Source organism: Silurus meridionalis, chromosome 5, assembly GCF_014805685.1.
Source record: "Silurus meridionalis isolate SWU-2019-XX chromosome 5, ASM1480568v1, whole genome shotgun sequence".
Classification (NCBI taxonomy): Eukaryota; Metazoa; Chordata; class Actinopteri; order Siluriformes; family Siluridae; genus Silurus; species Silurus meridionalis.
The window spans coordinates 14,710,676-14,727,866 of record NC_060888.1 but is presented as its reverse complement, the minus strand read 5'-3'; the positions used below and the strand labels follow the sequence as shown (position 1 = coordinate 14,727,866).

The window sequence follows — 17,191 nt, the reverse complement described above, 5'->3', positions numbered from 1 at the left end:
GTCAGCAGCAGTTACTTGCATTTGTTGCCAAGAGCATTTTAAATGGGTCAAATATAATATGTTTAGGTTATAAAAGTAACAGTATATACGGTACTTGTAGATATTGCAGTTTGATTTGTTCAATACTATAGAAATGAAGAAATGAAACCTGGATATATTAGTCACTGTGCAGCTTGTATACCAATATAGATTTACTGTTCTCTGAAAATAACAACATACAGCCATTAGTATCAAAATAGCTGGCAACAAAAGTGGGTACACCCTAAGTGATAACTGCTGTATGTCATGTAACTATGCAAAGCCACATGTCCTATTCATCATGTTCATGTTTTTGTCTGCTTGACAGGACCATACAAATGTATGTATCATGTATTAGCGCAGTTAAAATGTGGTGCTTTGATTACAATGCTCTCATACTTGAACACACTGGATATTCAACATGGCACCTCATAGCAAAGAAATCTGAAGATTGGAGAATAAGAATTGTTGCTCTCCACAAAGATAGTCTAGACTATAAGAAGATCAGTAACACCCTAAAACTGAGTTACAGTAGTGGCCAGGGTCATATAGAGATTTTCCAAAACAGGCCTCGCAAAGGTCAATCAAAGAAGTTGAGTCCTGGTGCTGTACGTCAGGTGCAGAAACTGGCTTAAAAACAGGCGCTAGAGTGCTGCCAGCATTTCTTTAGAGGTTGCAGAAGCAGAAGGTCTGCTTGTCAGTGCTCAGACCATATGCAGCACACTGCAGCAAGTTGGTTTGCATGGCCATAGTTTCAGAAGGAAGCCAAAGAAGACAAACATTCCAAGAGCATGAATTACTGGAACCATGTCCTGTCGTCTGATGAGACTAAGATATACTTGTTTGGCTCAGATGGTGTCCAGCATGTGTGGCAATGCCCTTGTAAGATATACCAAGAAAAGTGTGTCTTGCCTACAGTCAAGCATGGTGGTGGAGGCTTTATTGTCTGGGGCTGCATGAGTGCTGCTGAAGCTGCAGTTCATCAAGGGGAACATGGATTGAGTGGCCAAGTATGTCTTCAGACCTAAACTCTATTGAGCATCTGTGGGGCATCCTCAAGCGAAAGGTGGAGAAGCACCATGTGTCTAACATCAGCAGCCCACTGATGTCATTATCTAGGAATGTAGGAGGATCCCAGCCACAACCTGTGCAGGGCTGGTGAATTCAATGCCAAGCAGGATTGAGGCAGTGCGAGATAACATTTTTTTTTTTATTATTATTATTATTTTTATTATTTTTTTTTATCGTAGTAGGTCCTTCCATGTTGCTCTTTGCTATAATAACTAATGCGGCATTTAATTTGAAAATTGTATATTTGGAAACTAAGCACAGTACCACAGCAGCTCAACATTGGAACAATTGAACCTGGATATTCAACACTTCTTCATTAGCACTAGTACTGATTTGTCAGGAAACAGAATTCTAAAAAAAAAAAAAAAAGGTGAATCCATGATTTTTATCATTATAAATATATATTGATCTCAACACTGCAGCAACTTACAAATGATCTGCCTTAATTTTATAACGTTTCCATCATGCAAAATAATATTAATACTAAAGAATTTTATATGCACCAAGTGACACCAAACGAACACTAGACTAGACAGTAGACTGACACTATGCAAAAATGACAACTGTCAAAACCATTATAATCAACAATTTATTTATGCTTTTCACAGAAATAAAGAGAAACATTTACAGTAACTCTGCAGTAGAATGCTGAGAGATTTGTCTCTCTAAATAATTAGGCAAAGTTTAGGTGTCTTTTAGTACAGCTCTCTCTAAACATTCTGCTCAGTTCAAAAAGCACTTTAATCCAACAGGCTGACATTAGAAAAATGAAGAAAAACATGGCAGCTGAACAAAAGAGAATCAGTATACATGTTAAAAAAAAAAAAAAAGGAGCTTGAAAGTCCACATTTCTGCATCTGTATAACAGCATATGGACTTCACCAAATGATCTGAAAAAGAGACTACAAAAAAATGGTTCTACATACAAGGTGTAGTTCACTTTGAAATAAATGACATTTGATATTCTAAACACATCTTGATTGGCAAATTTGTCTTTAATAGTCCAAATATATCCATCCAGTACACACAACATAAAACAAAAAAAAAAAAAACACCTCAGGGACAATCAACTGAAAGCCTAACGTCCTTGTGTGCTCAAGTGCAATTTTCAGCCCTCACCGTAACTGGCATGTTGTACATACTTTTTATGGCTTACTAGGTAAACGGGTCCATACAGACTGGAAAGTTACAGAGATGCAGTTTCTAAACAAAACTATGTTACAATATTAGATTGGCAGAAAACTAATTGCCAGCTAAATTACATTATGTAAACATGAAATACTAGGCTGTACATCTTCGATGGTCTGTCTCTTTAACTCGTCCCTGTTTAGGGCCATTACCAAAGTGCAGACGGGGGAAAAAATATCATGCTGAAACGTTTTAGCTACTACTGCAATACCCATTCCATAAGCGCAGAAAAACCCTGAACCTTGTCGTTTTGTTTTAGAGTAACTACAACAGCAAATATGCAGAATTTGCTCTAAAGCTGTTAAAACTGCTTTTCTACACAATTTTTTTTATCCCACACATACACCTCCATCACAAAATGTTTTACTCTTATAATAAGGCAAATACACACCTTGAGGTGCTTGATTTCATCAACAATATTACATGTAGGAGGTGGGAAGGATGGATGGCTATTGGGGTAAATGCACTTTTCAACTGTGGTATTTTATGTAACAAAAACATCCGAGTGCAACACAGGCGCGTTTCTACTGGATCTGGAAATGTGCAAAACCCGCTCTAAAGCAAAGTGACAGTGTTGAAAACCTTAATATACAAGGAAATAGGGGGGAGGGGAGGGAGAGGAGGGGGCACGCTGAAACACCTGTGAAGCCCCAATCCAACTTTATATACAAGGCACTAAGTAAGGAGCAGAGTGCGAGCTATTTACCAGCATCCCACTGCAGTGCTCTTAGTCTGGTCGGAATATAGGATATTTGGGTAAGAATTCTATAAGAATCACCTGGAGGGAAAGAAAGAAATATTTATTTTTAGAGAGATCATTTACTCAAGACCATTGCTTTTCAAAGACTTGATAATGGGCATCATTTATCAAGCTGAGTACAAAAACATCGGTCCTTAGATCATTCACGTGAGCATTTACACACTGGTTTTGCTAATCATACAAATCCTATAAGTTCAGAGAGGAGCATTTGTGCAAATATATATAATGTAGGTTTGTTTTGCATAAGGATAAGACCATCAAATTGTAACAACACATTGCAAAGGACCCATGGTGGTCAACTGAACAGCATTACTGGAAGATTTAGCACACAACACGCTTATGAGGCACTTTTTCACCATTTAGTCATTATTTTGTCAGGTCCATCTCTTTGTGAGCTTTCTCTTTTATGGGGTTTTGTGACCGTAACTAAATGTAAATCAGCTGTGCAATGAACGTGCTTGGTAATTTATGGATGACGTCTGCTAATAAACGTTCACATGCGGGAACAAAGAGAATCTAATTCACGTTTCAAGTTTTTGTAAATTTTTGCCATAATTTGAAATATGGTTTGGCCAATGAAAACTTTTACAGACTTATGATTGATAAATGAGGCCCAGTGACAAATTTCAGGATAAAAGAGAATTTTAAAATGTCAGAAACATTCATTGAAAGGTTATGCACTAACATCTGTAACTCTAAGTACTTACATACTCCATCATGTTATTACTCTCACATTTTCTTCTGCTGAGTTTCCAATGCAGCCCCAGCTGATGAGAATGATAAGGCAGTGGAATTACTGAATGCTCACCGAGTTCCCAGTCCACACAAACACTCCAGACATGCAGACAGGCTTCAAACATGTGGGTTCACTCGGGTCAAACAGCAGTTAGTGCTCTGAGGGGTTTCCTCACTATACTAGCTGCAATGTCTGTCAGCCTTTGGCATTAGACACAAGCCATTTTTTACTGCTGACCTCTGCACAGTCTGGTCAGTCTGCAATCTATCAATAGCCCAGCCAAACATAGCTGCAAAGGACATGGGCATTTTCACAGTTTAGCAGCTGGATTTACAACCATTAACAACATCTAAACACTTCATTTACTGAAGCACTGAAAACTACTGGGCATGTTCCTTTATTGCTCTAGTGGTATTGAAGTGAAATTTGCTTACCTTGTGATATAACCGGTTGTTTTCCCATTCTAACAATTTCTGAATGGATCTCCTTGTCTGTCAAAAAGAGAAAGACACAGAGCGTAAATGTACCAGCAATCATCCCCTCAAAAAACTTTCAAACAGGTGCTTAGCAAATACTAATAAAACACCCACATTAAGACTTTAGAGACATTTATGGACTGAGGCCCCTATTTAACCAGCTCATAAGCTGCATGTTATGGTCAATAACCTGGTGTGGAATTTTAAAGTTGTCATAGCACAACTTTCAGTTAACCGTGTTTAATGCATCAACTGAACACCATGGCAGTAATTACACCTTGTTAATCTAGCTAGGGTGGGCACCAAACAAGATTATTGGAGTGCTAAATGCAGTAAAACAGAAATGGCTAATTTACAGATAGACCAGTAACAACAGAGGAGGGTCTCACCCTCTTGTTGAGGCATATGACAGGCCACAGACTGCAGCCCACAGTACAGCAACAGCACAAACAGCCGCATAGTAGCCATTTAACATTGACAGGAAGGTTCTTCTTTAGGCAAGCATTCACCCGGTTGATGCTCGTCTTGAACTCCTCTGGAGCAACCTGACAGAAGCAGAGGTAATTAAAAACTGAACAAAACAAAAAAAAAAGGTCTTGAGACTTGATCTTCTTGATCTTCTGATAATCAATATGTTATTAATCCACCAAGTAGCAAATGTGTGCTAAACATTTAGTGCCACATACAAAAAACAGAACAATTACAAAATGTGCATGTACACACAATACAACAATGGCAAACATTTTGCCTCAAAGATTCCACAAATTTTTTTACAATCCTATGCAACCCTTTAGAAAGTGCCTCCTTTAAAAAGCAGATGAGATTTCATAATTGCATGCTTCTAACTTGCCACCCAAACTCCCAGACTTTCAAGGCAGAAGGGGAGAGAGAGAGAGAGATAAGACCACGGCCTGTGGCTGTACCGTCCAAACAACATGAATGGTTGCTCATTCCTCACTGGGTATGTACACCATAAAACCGGGGTCGTAATCTTTTATGACAGGATGCAAAGGTCTCTTTGCAAACAGTGAAAGAGCTCGGAATAAAGCCCCACGGGCCTGATCTGCACCCTTCAGTCATCATAATCCTGACCTCATCCATCACATGTCACCCTAGGTCACAATACTAGAGATACATTTTATTGCCCTGCACTTCCCTCAGCCTGCTATTCCCCCTGCAACCTTTTTTGTTTCTGCATCCAACCCAGGAAGCTTTCTTTTCTTGTGCACGGCACAGTCTTTATTTCATTATTTTGTCACCTGGAGCTGTGTCTTCCCAACACTGGGATCCCAGGCTGCCAGGCCCTTAGACTGCTTACTCATTGACAGAAGCCCACTTTAGTGCATTCAGTTTGCGTTAGTCTCACTATGGTGCACTTACTGAAGTACTCCACTTTTGGACTCAAGACTCCTGCGAGATTATTTTCAAAATGCGCTACAGAAACAGCCACATGCTTGGCACGATTCGAATATTTGCGAACACTTGTATTGTTTGTGCACCATTACCTTTCCTGTAAGAACAGGTGGGAATTCTGTGTCAAATTTGTTGCTAAGTCCAAACCTATAAATACAGAAATTACATGTAAAACAAGTTCTTCCATATAGTAATAATATGCTTTCAACATGAAAAACATTTTTATGGGGCAAAAATATATAAACAATAGGATAGTTAGGTTTATATCTGTGCAGAACCGTCTACATTAACGTTCAAATAGTGCATTTTCTTAGCACAAGATCTGTAACAGGTGAATGATGTTATATTTGAAAATGATCTGAGGGGTTAGGACACTTGCTTGCTGTGACAACACGGCAAATTAAAAAGATCATTTCAACACATGATCAAAATTCTGTTTTATTAGAATGTAAATTTCTTCATGTCTGTCTGTCTGTCTGTCTGCGTGTCTGTCTGGGCTGAATCGCAACTTTCTCCCTGCTACCTCCGAGCAGGAGATGTCATATCTGCATTTTACACTATATGTGGTGGCCTATATATCAGACAGACTTTACATCGCTGAAGTAAATGAAGAAAAAGGTACAGATCAGTACATTGTGTAGATGAGAAGATAAGATAATCATCCTATTTGTGCTGAACTGTTTAGATATTTGTAAAATATTAAACACTCGGGCGGGGGAAAGTGGGAATGGAGAGAGAGAGAGAGATACTTCTTATATTTACGGTAAACATCCACGACAAACAAATAAGCCATGCAGGTTACAGCTAACAGGGCATGTGTGTAATATTGCTAGCAATGAAGGACTGAACGTCAAAAAGTAAAAGAAGGGCTATTAGGTCTTGGGCAATCAGAAAAAAACAGAAAGGTGTGTGTGTTTGTGTGTGTGTGTGTGAGAGAGAGAGTTTTCCTGCATGTATTTTGAGAGCAACCATAAAGCAAGCAGGGAAAAAACAGCCCGCACACACTGAACGCTAGCTCGGAGGCTAACCACAGCAGGTCTTCACACAAAGGCACAAAGCGGCGACTCTGCGGCGCTCGTTTGCTTACACAGTGATGTGGCCGTCCCCTCGCATTATCACAGGTTCAGGGCAGTATCGGACGAGGTGCTCTTCACTCACTATTCGCTCGTCTTCTTCTTCTAACTCATAAATGGTATCAAAGTCCGCCATGTTGGGCAGTAAGACGCTCATGACGTTTCTGACACTGCGCGTGTGACGTTGGGGCTACGTAAAGCGCGAGGCCACTTGAGGGCGGGGCTTAAAGTGCTCGTGTCAGACGCGGGAACGTTTAATTATACTGTGCCCATTCAGCCGGAAATAAACATAAATAAACCGAAAGAAAGAACAAATGACTAACAGCGCTTTGACCTTGTTACATAATTTTACATAGGTTTATAGGCCAATTCATATAGTTTGGCCACGCATTGATGTAATTTAAATTACTACTAATAGACCATCCTACTTGTCTGACTAACAGACACCTCAGTGTGGGGTCCAGAGTCCTCCAGGGATCCGGGAATCATAGCTATCAAAATACTTTATATATTCTGTTTTACAGTGTTTAATGGAAAATCATAAACAATTATAAAAATCTATTAAAATTACTAATTTATTCGTTATTTGCTGGTCCCTTGGGTTTAGTCCATACCTGAATAACTCAATAAGAAGTAGGCCTATCAGTACTATTGTAATCATTACCAGTATTATCATTTGTTTTAACTTGAATCTAATAACATTTTTAGTAGAAGTGTGTACTGTGAGTGAATAATGCAGTATTAAAACCTACAATGTATCACTAATGACCAAAATATGACTGACACACTTAAAATTGATCCTTGTATATGAATGGTTGGATTACAGTCATAAACTAAATGTGTACCTGAGCATGCCAGTTCTGGACTGAATAATTCCTTATATTTAGCTCCTAATACCTTATAGTGAATTTATAAACTTTAAGTGTAACAGTATCAGTCAAATGCCTGGTATCTAACCTTATTTTTACTCTAAACCAGTTTACATGATTCAGCTATATAATTAAACATGAGCCAATGTTCTTGCACTGGCCTGGCCTGTGAAAAATTATAGTGGGCCAAATGAGCAAGCTCTTGGGTCCTGTTCATCTTTTTGAGCCTGTTTCTTTTTTTCTTATTATATAATCCAATTTTATCCTAATGAATGATACACTTGCTTTTTTTTTTACAATTGTAGATTTAATTTGGTTTGGATTTTTTCTAAAATTACCTCAATAAGACAGTGTTGGTAGTGTATATAATAACATAATTCCATTATGTTTTTCCAAAACATTTATTTACATTTGGAACGTTATTTACACTCAAACGTTCTCCCCATAAATCCGAAATCTGCATTCACCCACGTGAACGAAAAGGTGCTGATGTAAAGAAACGTTGAAAAGTAGCAGAACTCGTCCACGCATGTGAAAATACTGAAATCAGGCCTACATGCGTCTGTGAAACGCTGTAGTCCTCTGCCCGAGATACTTTATTTACAAAAACGTATACACTCATCACATACAAAAAAAGATTATAATCTTAATCGTTCAAACACAAACAAAACTATTAGAATATTAAACTTTTTTGTACCAGACGAACAATTTTGTCGTGCGTTTTTCTCCATTTTTTAAAAACTATTCTATTAAAACAATATTTGAAGAGCCTCCAGCCTTTGGTTGCAATAGAACCTCAATTTCTCATTTACAATAATCCACAAGCTCGCGCCCCGGGACGTGTGGTCTTGGGCGCGTGAATCCCTGTGAGCGCTGTGTGTCGTGTCCTTGCAGCGGGTCGGAGTGCTCAGTTTTAAGTCGGATGTTTTGGAGTAAAATACTCCAGTTTTGAGTTTACAGAGTGACCGTGACTTGCTGAATGTTTCTTATGGATGGTAAGGCGTTCAATCCTGGAGGCTGGTAAACCGAGCCGTGCACATCCGAGGGACTGAGCGATCCGGGAACTGGCAGAGGACTCACTGATCCCGGGTCACTGTGCACAGAGCCGCTGCTGCCGTCCGACTGACCCAACTTCTTCTTGATCAGCTTCCTCTCCTTGGCGCGACGGTTTTGAAACCAAATTTTTACCTAAAACAAAACACGACATTTTACAATCTTATAACATCATCAATGCTGTCTTGTTGTTGTTGTTGTTGTTGTTGTTGTTGTTGTTTTATACAAAATTATGGAATGACTTTGAATTCCATGTCGTACCTGTCTCTCAGAGAGGCCCAGATTCACTGCCAGCTCTGATTTTCTTCTTATAGTAATATAACGATTGAAGTGAAACTCCTTCTCCAGCTCTAGTCGTTGATGATCCGTGTAGACCACTCGATATTTCTCCTTTGTTCTCGTTTTTCCTAAACAGATGCAAGAATGCAATATAAATACATTACGAAAATAAAAACAACCGAACAAATGTTGCATTAAATTATTGGATAAAATTAATCAAACTAAACATTTTATTAAAACTAGCCACACTGTAAGTCAAAAATGAAAGCAGCTTTGCATTGTCTGAAGATCTGAAATATAATGCCATGGATTCACTTACAAACAATTTTGTCTTAGCATTGCCAAAAAGAGATCATGTTTATCTGTAGTAATATCTGTAAACTGAGCTTATGATCTTCTACAATGACAAGTTTGGAACAAACTGCAGAACAAAGAGTCGCATAGACAGGACCTAAACACCACTGATGTGTTGAGGCATTACAAAAGAGATTCCTCTGAGGATGCTTGGCATACAGCCAAAAGCCGGATACCCAAGTTATATTTACGAAGCATTTTCGATGTAAAAAAAAAAAAAAAAAAAAAAGAAAAGAAAGAAAGAAAGAAAGAAAGAAAGGAAGAAAAAACAGGTTTTATGGGTAAATTATTATTTGTATTATTTTTTTCATATGTGAGGTTGTTGGGGAATAGGAAAATATTTTAAGCGCTTTATAAATTTCTTATATCAATTGCAATAAAATACAAGGTGGAATAAAATCACTGCAAAAAAAAAATCATAGGAAAAAATTCTTCTAAGCATGATGGAATAGTTCAATTATGTGAAAATGCAATTAGAAATTCTTCACTTCATTTTGCCATATTCTACTTTACTTCTTAGTTGGGTTTATAAATTCTCAAATTATTTTCTTTACAATTCAGTGTGGGGTTTTCTTTTTTCTTTTTTTGCTTAAACATGCTGGAGACAGGTGATTTTTATTTGCTGTGAAATTCGCCACACTCTCTCTATTCTGCCTAAACAAACCTTGAAGAACAGGGACGGAGGAAGACGTGTTGTTACATATCAAAGTAAAAATGTGTTGAAAGGAGACGCCGCCTGAATATGACAGATAACCCTCAAAAGTTGAGACAGGGTATCAGGGGGGAAAAACGTGAATCTTACATATCTAGTTTACAGGAGTCGATCCATTAGCATTACAAGCGGTGCAGGCGCCAGATCCCAACACCTTCACCTTCTACATGTAGCCCACATTTATTTCTGAAGAAGTTTTTTGTATAAAAAAAAAAAGAATTTAAACAAATCTACATGAACCTAATCTAAATGTATTCATTTCACCTTAGTTTCAGGTTTACAATCATTTTTTTTGTTTGATGTTAATACGAGTTATATATTAATTGATCAATCAAATTGATGCTACACTAAAGATTTAGAAAAAAAAAATATCCAAGGATGCATTAGGCGAATCATTCACCGTTTTGTTTTGATTTTGTTGAAAGATTTCACTCTGAAGCTGAATATGAGTGATCAAGGCATCCTGGATTATTATTCAGTAATTATCTCACACAAGTGGCACGTGATTCCACACTGTGATATAATTGAGAGAAAAAAAAGAACTAGATAATGACATTAATTTTCAGACTTTAGATTCTACACAGAACCTACCCGTTGAAGAGGACTGAACTGTTTTGCTCATCCACTGATAAGAGTTGCGTCGTTCTTTATCCGGGGACATTTGTGCCACGGAAATGTTGTCGGGCGGTGGAGGCAACACTGCCGACCCCGGGTTATGCATAGAGTTATAATCAGGCGAGCAGTAGGAGACTTGTCCCGGTGATGAGTTACTCATGGGAGTTGCTATGGTGTTGGGAGGCGGAAGGCTGTAGGCGCCCCAGTCCTCTCTCGGACCCCCGTACGGAGCGGCCCATGGCCCTGCTGCCTGAGAGTGTGTGTCCATGCTGGCCATATGATGGTATCCACCAAAATCAGAATACTGTGGCGTGGAGACGAAATTCTGTGGCGGAAGGTTGATACCAGATCGCCGTACAGGTCCTTGATGGTGATACATGTTTCCTTCTCCTTTATCCAAAAGGTATCCAACGTACATGATTCACAAAGGGAAAAAAGCCCCAAAACCAGTCTTTTTTCAAGACGACATTCTAGCAATGCATCATGCTAGATATGGCTTAATGTGAATTAGAGGGCCAGATTTTGAGGTTTCTTCTGAAATGTGGTAGTCCAGAAACAAAAAAAAAGATTTCCAAGCTGCTCATGCGATGTAGTCCTTGACGTGCTTCAATCAAACATGATGTGAATCTGTTGACAAGGTGGTGGTCACTGATGTACGTATAACAAGCCCTTCCTGACGTCAGCCAAGACTTCAAACCCTCTCGATTTGCATTCAAATGAGGGGCCAATAAGGCTGCCAACCCACTGCGCCCATTCCCCTAGCGCCTGATTTCCGCATCACCTCAATACCTCATAACGTGCAGGAAGGAGTTGTGAGGGTCCTAAATTTTGAGTGCAATAGAGCAAGTTTGTGACACAAACCTACTGAGGTTCACTAATTCTATGTACACTTAGTGAGGTTAACTAATACTAGTCAAGACATATATAAGGAGGCCATATTTTTTAATACATATGAATATAAACATATAACTATGGTATAGTAATAATAATAACAATAACAATAAAAACATTAAGCGCCATCATTATAACTACACATCATCGTTCGTTATTGTGTTTATAAGCAGGTACAGTACGTGTGTTTTTCAGCATTGGTTATTCATAAATAGGTGTAATTGTAGGAGACCTGTGGATATGGGAATGTTACATCTGCATAGTACCCATGCCACTTTCTCGCCTTTCGAATGCGCGCGTTATTTGTTAAAGATCTTCGAGTGAAAGAGGTGTAAAGCGTGTTGGTGCCTCTTTTTCTGTCTCTGTCCAGCTTCTCACTGGCGGCATCATTCACACCTTCACACTTTGAAACAGGTCACACTTCACAGTTAGTTCCGGCCTGGTGGGAACCTGGGCTCTTTTACACTCGGCACTCGTGCGGGGACACCGGGTCGAGCGTGTCGCCAACTAGCTGGAAGATTTAACGACTTGTTAACTATTTTATCCGTTTCAGCGTCGAGGACCAGCTGCCCGTGTACATGAATGAATTCTAACCACAGCCATTTCACTCTTCACTGGCCTTCAGATCACAACTCCGGAAATCACTGGGAACGCCAGGAAGCCCACATAAACCATGTGAACAATGGAACCATGGCCTACTAGTTTGGAAATTATATAAAACATGCGAACCAAATAATACAAAAAATCAATCACACAAAACTTGTTTCACTTCGTAAACATGTGCTCAAAATGAATCATGTCACATGCCATCTAACAATTATAGAAACTTAGAATTGAATATTATTCACTGTTTAGTTTTCCGTTATTATGATTATTTTTTTCCTATTATAATCCAATCACAGATGAAATAAATACATTTCCATTTTTTTTATTATGTAAAGGTTAGTTACTGGTCTAAAGTGTTTTTTTTCTCTACAATGTCCTGAATCATTATTATAGTAATTACTCAGAATATAACTCTAAAATTAGCATTAAATGCATTATTCATTCTTAGTATAAAACAATACATTTATTCATAAAAGCTTGTCAAAGTAACACTTTTGGTTTCCTAAAAAAAATCTTGCACTCAGTGACACAAAAACAAAATGTAAGATAAACGTGTGAAATGTGAAAGAAAACCGATTGTTCAATTTATTGTGTTGAAATTATTGAATGTAAATCTTGAGAAAAAGTTTAGTTTATTTTTAAGATTATGTTATGTTAATATTTGTTAATATTTGTATGTCGGGTCATGTATTATAATTGTATTCAATTATTAGGACCTATGGTCAGCAAAGGTGGGACGACCAGTAAATCCAGTAAGGGAGAAACAAGTTTTTTTTATGTAGTTCCACTTAAATATTGACTGACACTAGAGTAAATATGAGCTAAAAAATATAGGTGAATTGATCTGAATAATGATTTGTTTGGAAATATATATTTTTGCAAATTACTAAAACATTATTTAACAATATACAGATATTAATGAATATGTATAAACTATATACATCATGATGATTCAATAAATGCGCATGATTCCTTTTTTTAAATAATTGTTTTTACTGTAGACTACAGTTTTATCCAAAAAACTTGCAATCACTTGAAGTGACAAAATACTTGTGTTTTAAAGTGATTTTACAAACATATTGTTTATTATTAATTGTATATTTTATTGAATAAACTTACAATAATAATTGCCCTGGGTCATATCACAGTGCCCATTTGTGTGCCTACATTCATCTTCAAAGTATCATGTAACCAATAGAGTTACCAACAGGCCAACATGTATCCTTTTCATGTACACATTCATGGTGTTACAAAATGGGTCAGTCATGTTTACTATGTTTACAAGGTGTTATGCTGTAAAAAGCAAACACTTTCCTTAATCAGGAATACCTTGGAATTTCAAGAACATGATTTAAGTGGGGAGTTAAACAGATTTTTGTATGTTATATTATCTTACAGTGTGTTAGAGTATGTTACACACCAGAGATTCTTTCTTGTTTGCAGATTTAACACTAATAAGAGTTTCCTTCATTCCTTCTGTAAAGATTTCTTTTATTTAGTTCAAATAAGTATTTGGGTTAATATTGAAAGGTTTAATTTTTATTTTAATTTTAATTTTTTTATTATTATTTTTTTTTACTTTTTATTCTTGGTCATTTCTCCGAGAGAGAAATATAGGTCCAAAAATAACATTAATTTACTTTTTTTTACTTTCATTAAATAAATGAGAGCTTTGTTAATAGCAGATTGGTAAAGTATTGTATAAAAATAAGGGGGGGAAAGTATGTGTCTTTGTTTCAGGGGTTCCTAGAAGTCCTTGGACCCCTGCTTGTAAACTATTTTTATAGACCAATCGAACAAAAATGTTGTTCCTGAAGGTATGTGGTCTAAAATAACACCAAGGGCGCCCTCTGCTGACACGAAAAGTGCCTAGTCGATATGAAGTCAAAATTGTTAAATAGACTAATCATAACTTTGAACTGCTTGCAAATACAAAATGTTGCACATAAAAATGTGCTAAACTACGCATTAATAATATGATAGGTTGTTTTTTTTTAACCTAAGAGTTTTGGCAGTTTTTGGAGTTTGACCGCTTCGCCCAGCTATCTTATATACACTCAAAACGTGTACAAATCTTAGTGGCCGCAAGAGGGCAGTGTGCGCCAAAGAATTGCTCACTTAATAGCACCTGTTCAAAGCGTAATAGAAACCGATCTATTTGCCTTTAACGTGTCTAATGTATTTGGCAGTTTAATCAACTTATTACATTGCTAAAAAATGATTAATTTATTAATTTGTTTGTTGTATATTTTACACTAACGTTCCCTGTTTAATTTAGAAGGTATTATATTATATTAGGGGAGACCAGGGGATAGTTGTAACATGGGTCACTTGTAACATTTCCAATCTCTGCAATCAGGAACTAGTTACAAATCACCTGATTCCCTAGATTAGATTTTAAGGGCAATCTTAATGGCAGTCCCTGATTTGTAGTTCAACTAATAACAGTTAAATCATGTTGTTTGTGTTCCTGTGTACATATTGCAAGCTGTGGGTGCTAATGCTTTAGCTGTTAGCTGAAAGGTGAGCCATGGCTACAGGACTCTGGGTAACAAAACTTTGGGTTAGTTGTAACATCATTGAAACATATTATAACCAACCCTAAGCAAATTAAGTTGTATTTATATGGTTCAATTTTAGTATGCCTAGGTCTTGGAAGAGAAAGACAGACCAAAGGGTATTTCTCAGGATTTTCAAGAGAGCAAAACAGCTGGGAAATTCTGTTCGGTGACTGAGGGACAAGAAAAGAACTTATGGCCATATAATCCAGACATATTTGAGGAGAGTGAGTTTTACCTTCCCAAGTCACAGATCACACCTCTATGTTTCCATCTGACCACCACCAGTCTATGCCTCCAGCTATCCACCTGACCACTCCTCTAGCTGCCCACAACACCACTCCAGAAATTTTCCGAAACAGGCTCTCACTTCATCAAACAGACATGTGAAAAAAAGTTACTATCCCTGGTCTCCCCTACTTCAATCTCAACAAAAAGTGAATTAAATAAATTTAATAAACATAGAAATGATGTTAAATACTCCCAAGATTGTCTTTCTATTTATCTATAGTTATCTACATATTGAGTTTATAACAATAATGTAATTGCAATAATGAACATTCTTCTTTCTTCTTTTTCTTCTTCTTCTTCTTTCTTCTTTTTCTTCTTTTTCTTTCTCTTCTTCTTCTTTTTCTTCTTCTTCTTCTCTTCCTCTTCTTCTTCTTCTTCTTCTTCTTCTTCGGCTTTTCCTATAAGGGTTGCCACAGCAGATTATCCGTCTCCATACTACCCTGAACTTTAAATCTGACTCTTTCAAACCCACTACCTGCATGTCTTCCCCTTTACTACATCTATAAACCTCCTCCTTGGCCTTCCTCTTTTCCTCCTTCCTGTTGGCTCCATCCTCAGCATATTTAGCATCTCAATCTCACCTCCCTCAGCTTGTCTTCAAAACGTCCTACATGTGCTGTCCCCCTAATTAACTAATTTCTATTCCTGTCCATCCTCATAACTCCCAATGAACATCTCAACATCTTCAGCTCTGCTACCTCCAGCTCCACCACCTGTCTTTTACTCAATGCCACTGTCTCTAAACTATACAACATCACAGGTCTCACCACAGTCCTATAAACTTTTCCACTCTTGCAGATACCCTACTATCACAAATCACTCCTGCCACTCTTCTTCACCCACTTCACCCTGCCTGCACTCTTTTCTTAATAATGAATATACTTATTTTATGTAATTCTGATCATATAATTTAAAAAAGACAATTTTCCCATTAATAATATAAAATCCATTATTATCCACTCACACCCCCATATAATTACATTATCACAAAAAAAGCAGAGTCGGCACTGCATTCCTTTCTGATATTTTTACAGAGTCTTCAGTCACAAATGCTTAACATCTGGAAGTTCTTGTGAGGGTTTGTGTGTGAAATTCTTGGCTCTAAGACCAAGGTGAATGCAGTTACATTGAGATAGCCCCATCATTATTGAGTGGTGTTTCTTTCACTGAATTTACATGTAATTAGCAGATGTTTGTTTCCATTTGACAGACTACATGTTAAATAATTGGGACAAATATAGGAGAATAAAGCACTGAACCCTTTCAGTTATGAGGTTACATGGTGCATATTTATAAATGTTCTTAATGCAATTCATTTTCTTTTAATTTGAAGCTTGTATTCTACTATTTAAGAAAACTAGTCAAAAGTGATCAGTTATTAGTAATTGATAGATTTCAGCTTTTCTTAATGCATCTATTAAATGATTTATTTTGTCATAAGAACTTTACTAGCATACCAGACTAAGGTTAGGGTTAGGGTAAGCACTCCATACTCACACCAGTCATGCTTAACATTTTTTGATATCTTATATTTATAGGGCGCAACATGTAAGAATGTTATTCATAACATTAACATTTCCTTACATTTGTATCAAGAATCAGACAGCCTAGAAATCTAAAGCCTATAACATAGAGCCAGCATTTCTGTTATGTGCTTTGCATACATTTCTTAGCCTTTCTTGTTGAGTGCACCAGTGTTCACTATTCAATGCAGAGATCTAAAGTAGATTTATATCTGCCACTTTATAAAATCATTAACAGCATAATTGTGTAATTAATCCTGTAGTGAGTGTAACTATTAGCACAAACAGGATTACAATGAAAACAGATTTTCAAACCTTCTGGGTTTATTAAGTGGAACGTCTATTAAAACATGACGACAGTTTCACTCATGCCAAGGGCTGATTGCCAAGGCTTTTTTCATGGCAAAATTTTCAACTTTTTTGTGTGCATTGTTTGTGTGTGCTATGTGTATGTGTGGGTGTTCCCAACAGTTTTGTGGACTTTTTGCTTTCAAGCAATAATAACTCAGATTTGGGACAATACACCATCAGGAAATTTTATAGAATTTATCAATAGCACAGTTTTGCTAACAAAAATTATTTAAATGCAATTTGCTAAACTTCCTACAGCATAAAACATTTTTGTATAAACCTACTTTTAAAATTGCAAGGTTATACATATACAACGAGTTTTGTCTATTCTAATATCTCATATTTGTCTCATAT

At 37.1% G+C, this 17,191-nt stretch overlaps 2 protein-coding genes across 3 annotated transcripts; both read right to left on the bottom strand.

Moving 5' to 3' along the window:
• Nucleotides 1-1,664: 1,664 nt before the first annotated feature.
• chic1 (cysteine-rich hydrophobic domain 1) lies at nt 1,665-6,935 on the bottom strand. 2 transcript variants are annotated; one of them, XM_046850291.1, is made up of 7 exons: nt 6,750-6,934; nt 5,755-5,809; nt 4,639-4,794; nt 4,208-4,264; nt 3,745-3,804; nt 2,984-3,055; nt 1,665-1,991 (listed from the first exon to the last, which is right to left on the bottom strand). In XM_046850291.1, exons 1-6 carry the CDS (start codon nt 6,890-6,892, stop codon nt 3,005-3,007), a joined length of 522 nt encoding a protein of 173 aa, XP_046706247.1. In that variant the 5' UTR covers nt 6,893-6,934; the 3' UTR covers nt 1,665-1,991; nt 2,984-3,004. The 2 variants fall into 2 exon arrangements, with proteins under 2 accessions (XP_046706247.1, XP_046706249.1); XM_046850293.1 differs by lacking the exons at nt 1,665-1,991; nt 2,984-3,055; nt 3,745-3,804 and adding an exon at nt 3,969-4,062 and having other exon boundaries at nt 6,750-6,935.
• Nucleotides 6,936-8,325: 1,390 nt separating this feature from the next.
• On the bottom strand, nt 8,326-11,349 carry cdx4 (caudal type homeobox 4). Its single transcript, XM_046850290.1, is given in 5 exon segments — nt 8,326-8,519; nt 8,521-8,664; nt 8,667-8,792; nt 8,919-9,064; nt 10,594-11,349. Coding segments are annotated over 5 exon segments (969 nt in total). The 5' UTR covers nt 11,036-11,349; the 3' UTR covers nt 8,326-8,408.
• Between the last annotated feature and the right edge of the window lie 5,842 nt (nt 11,350-17,191).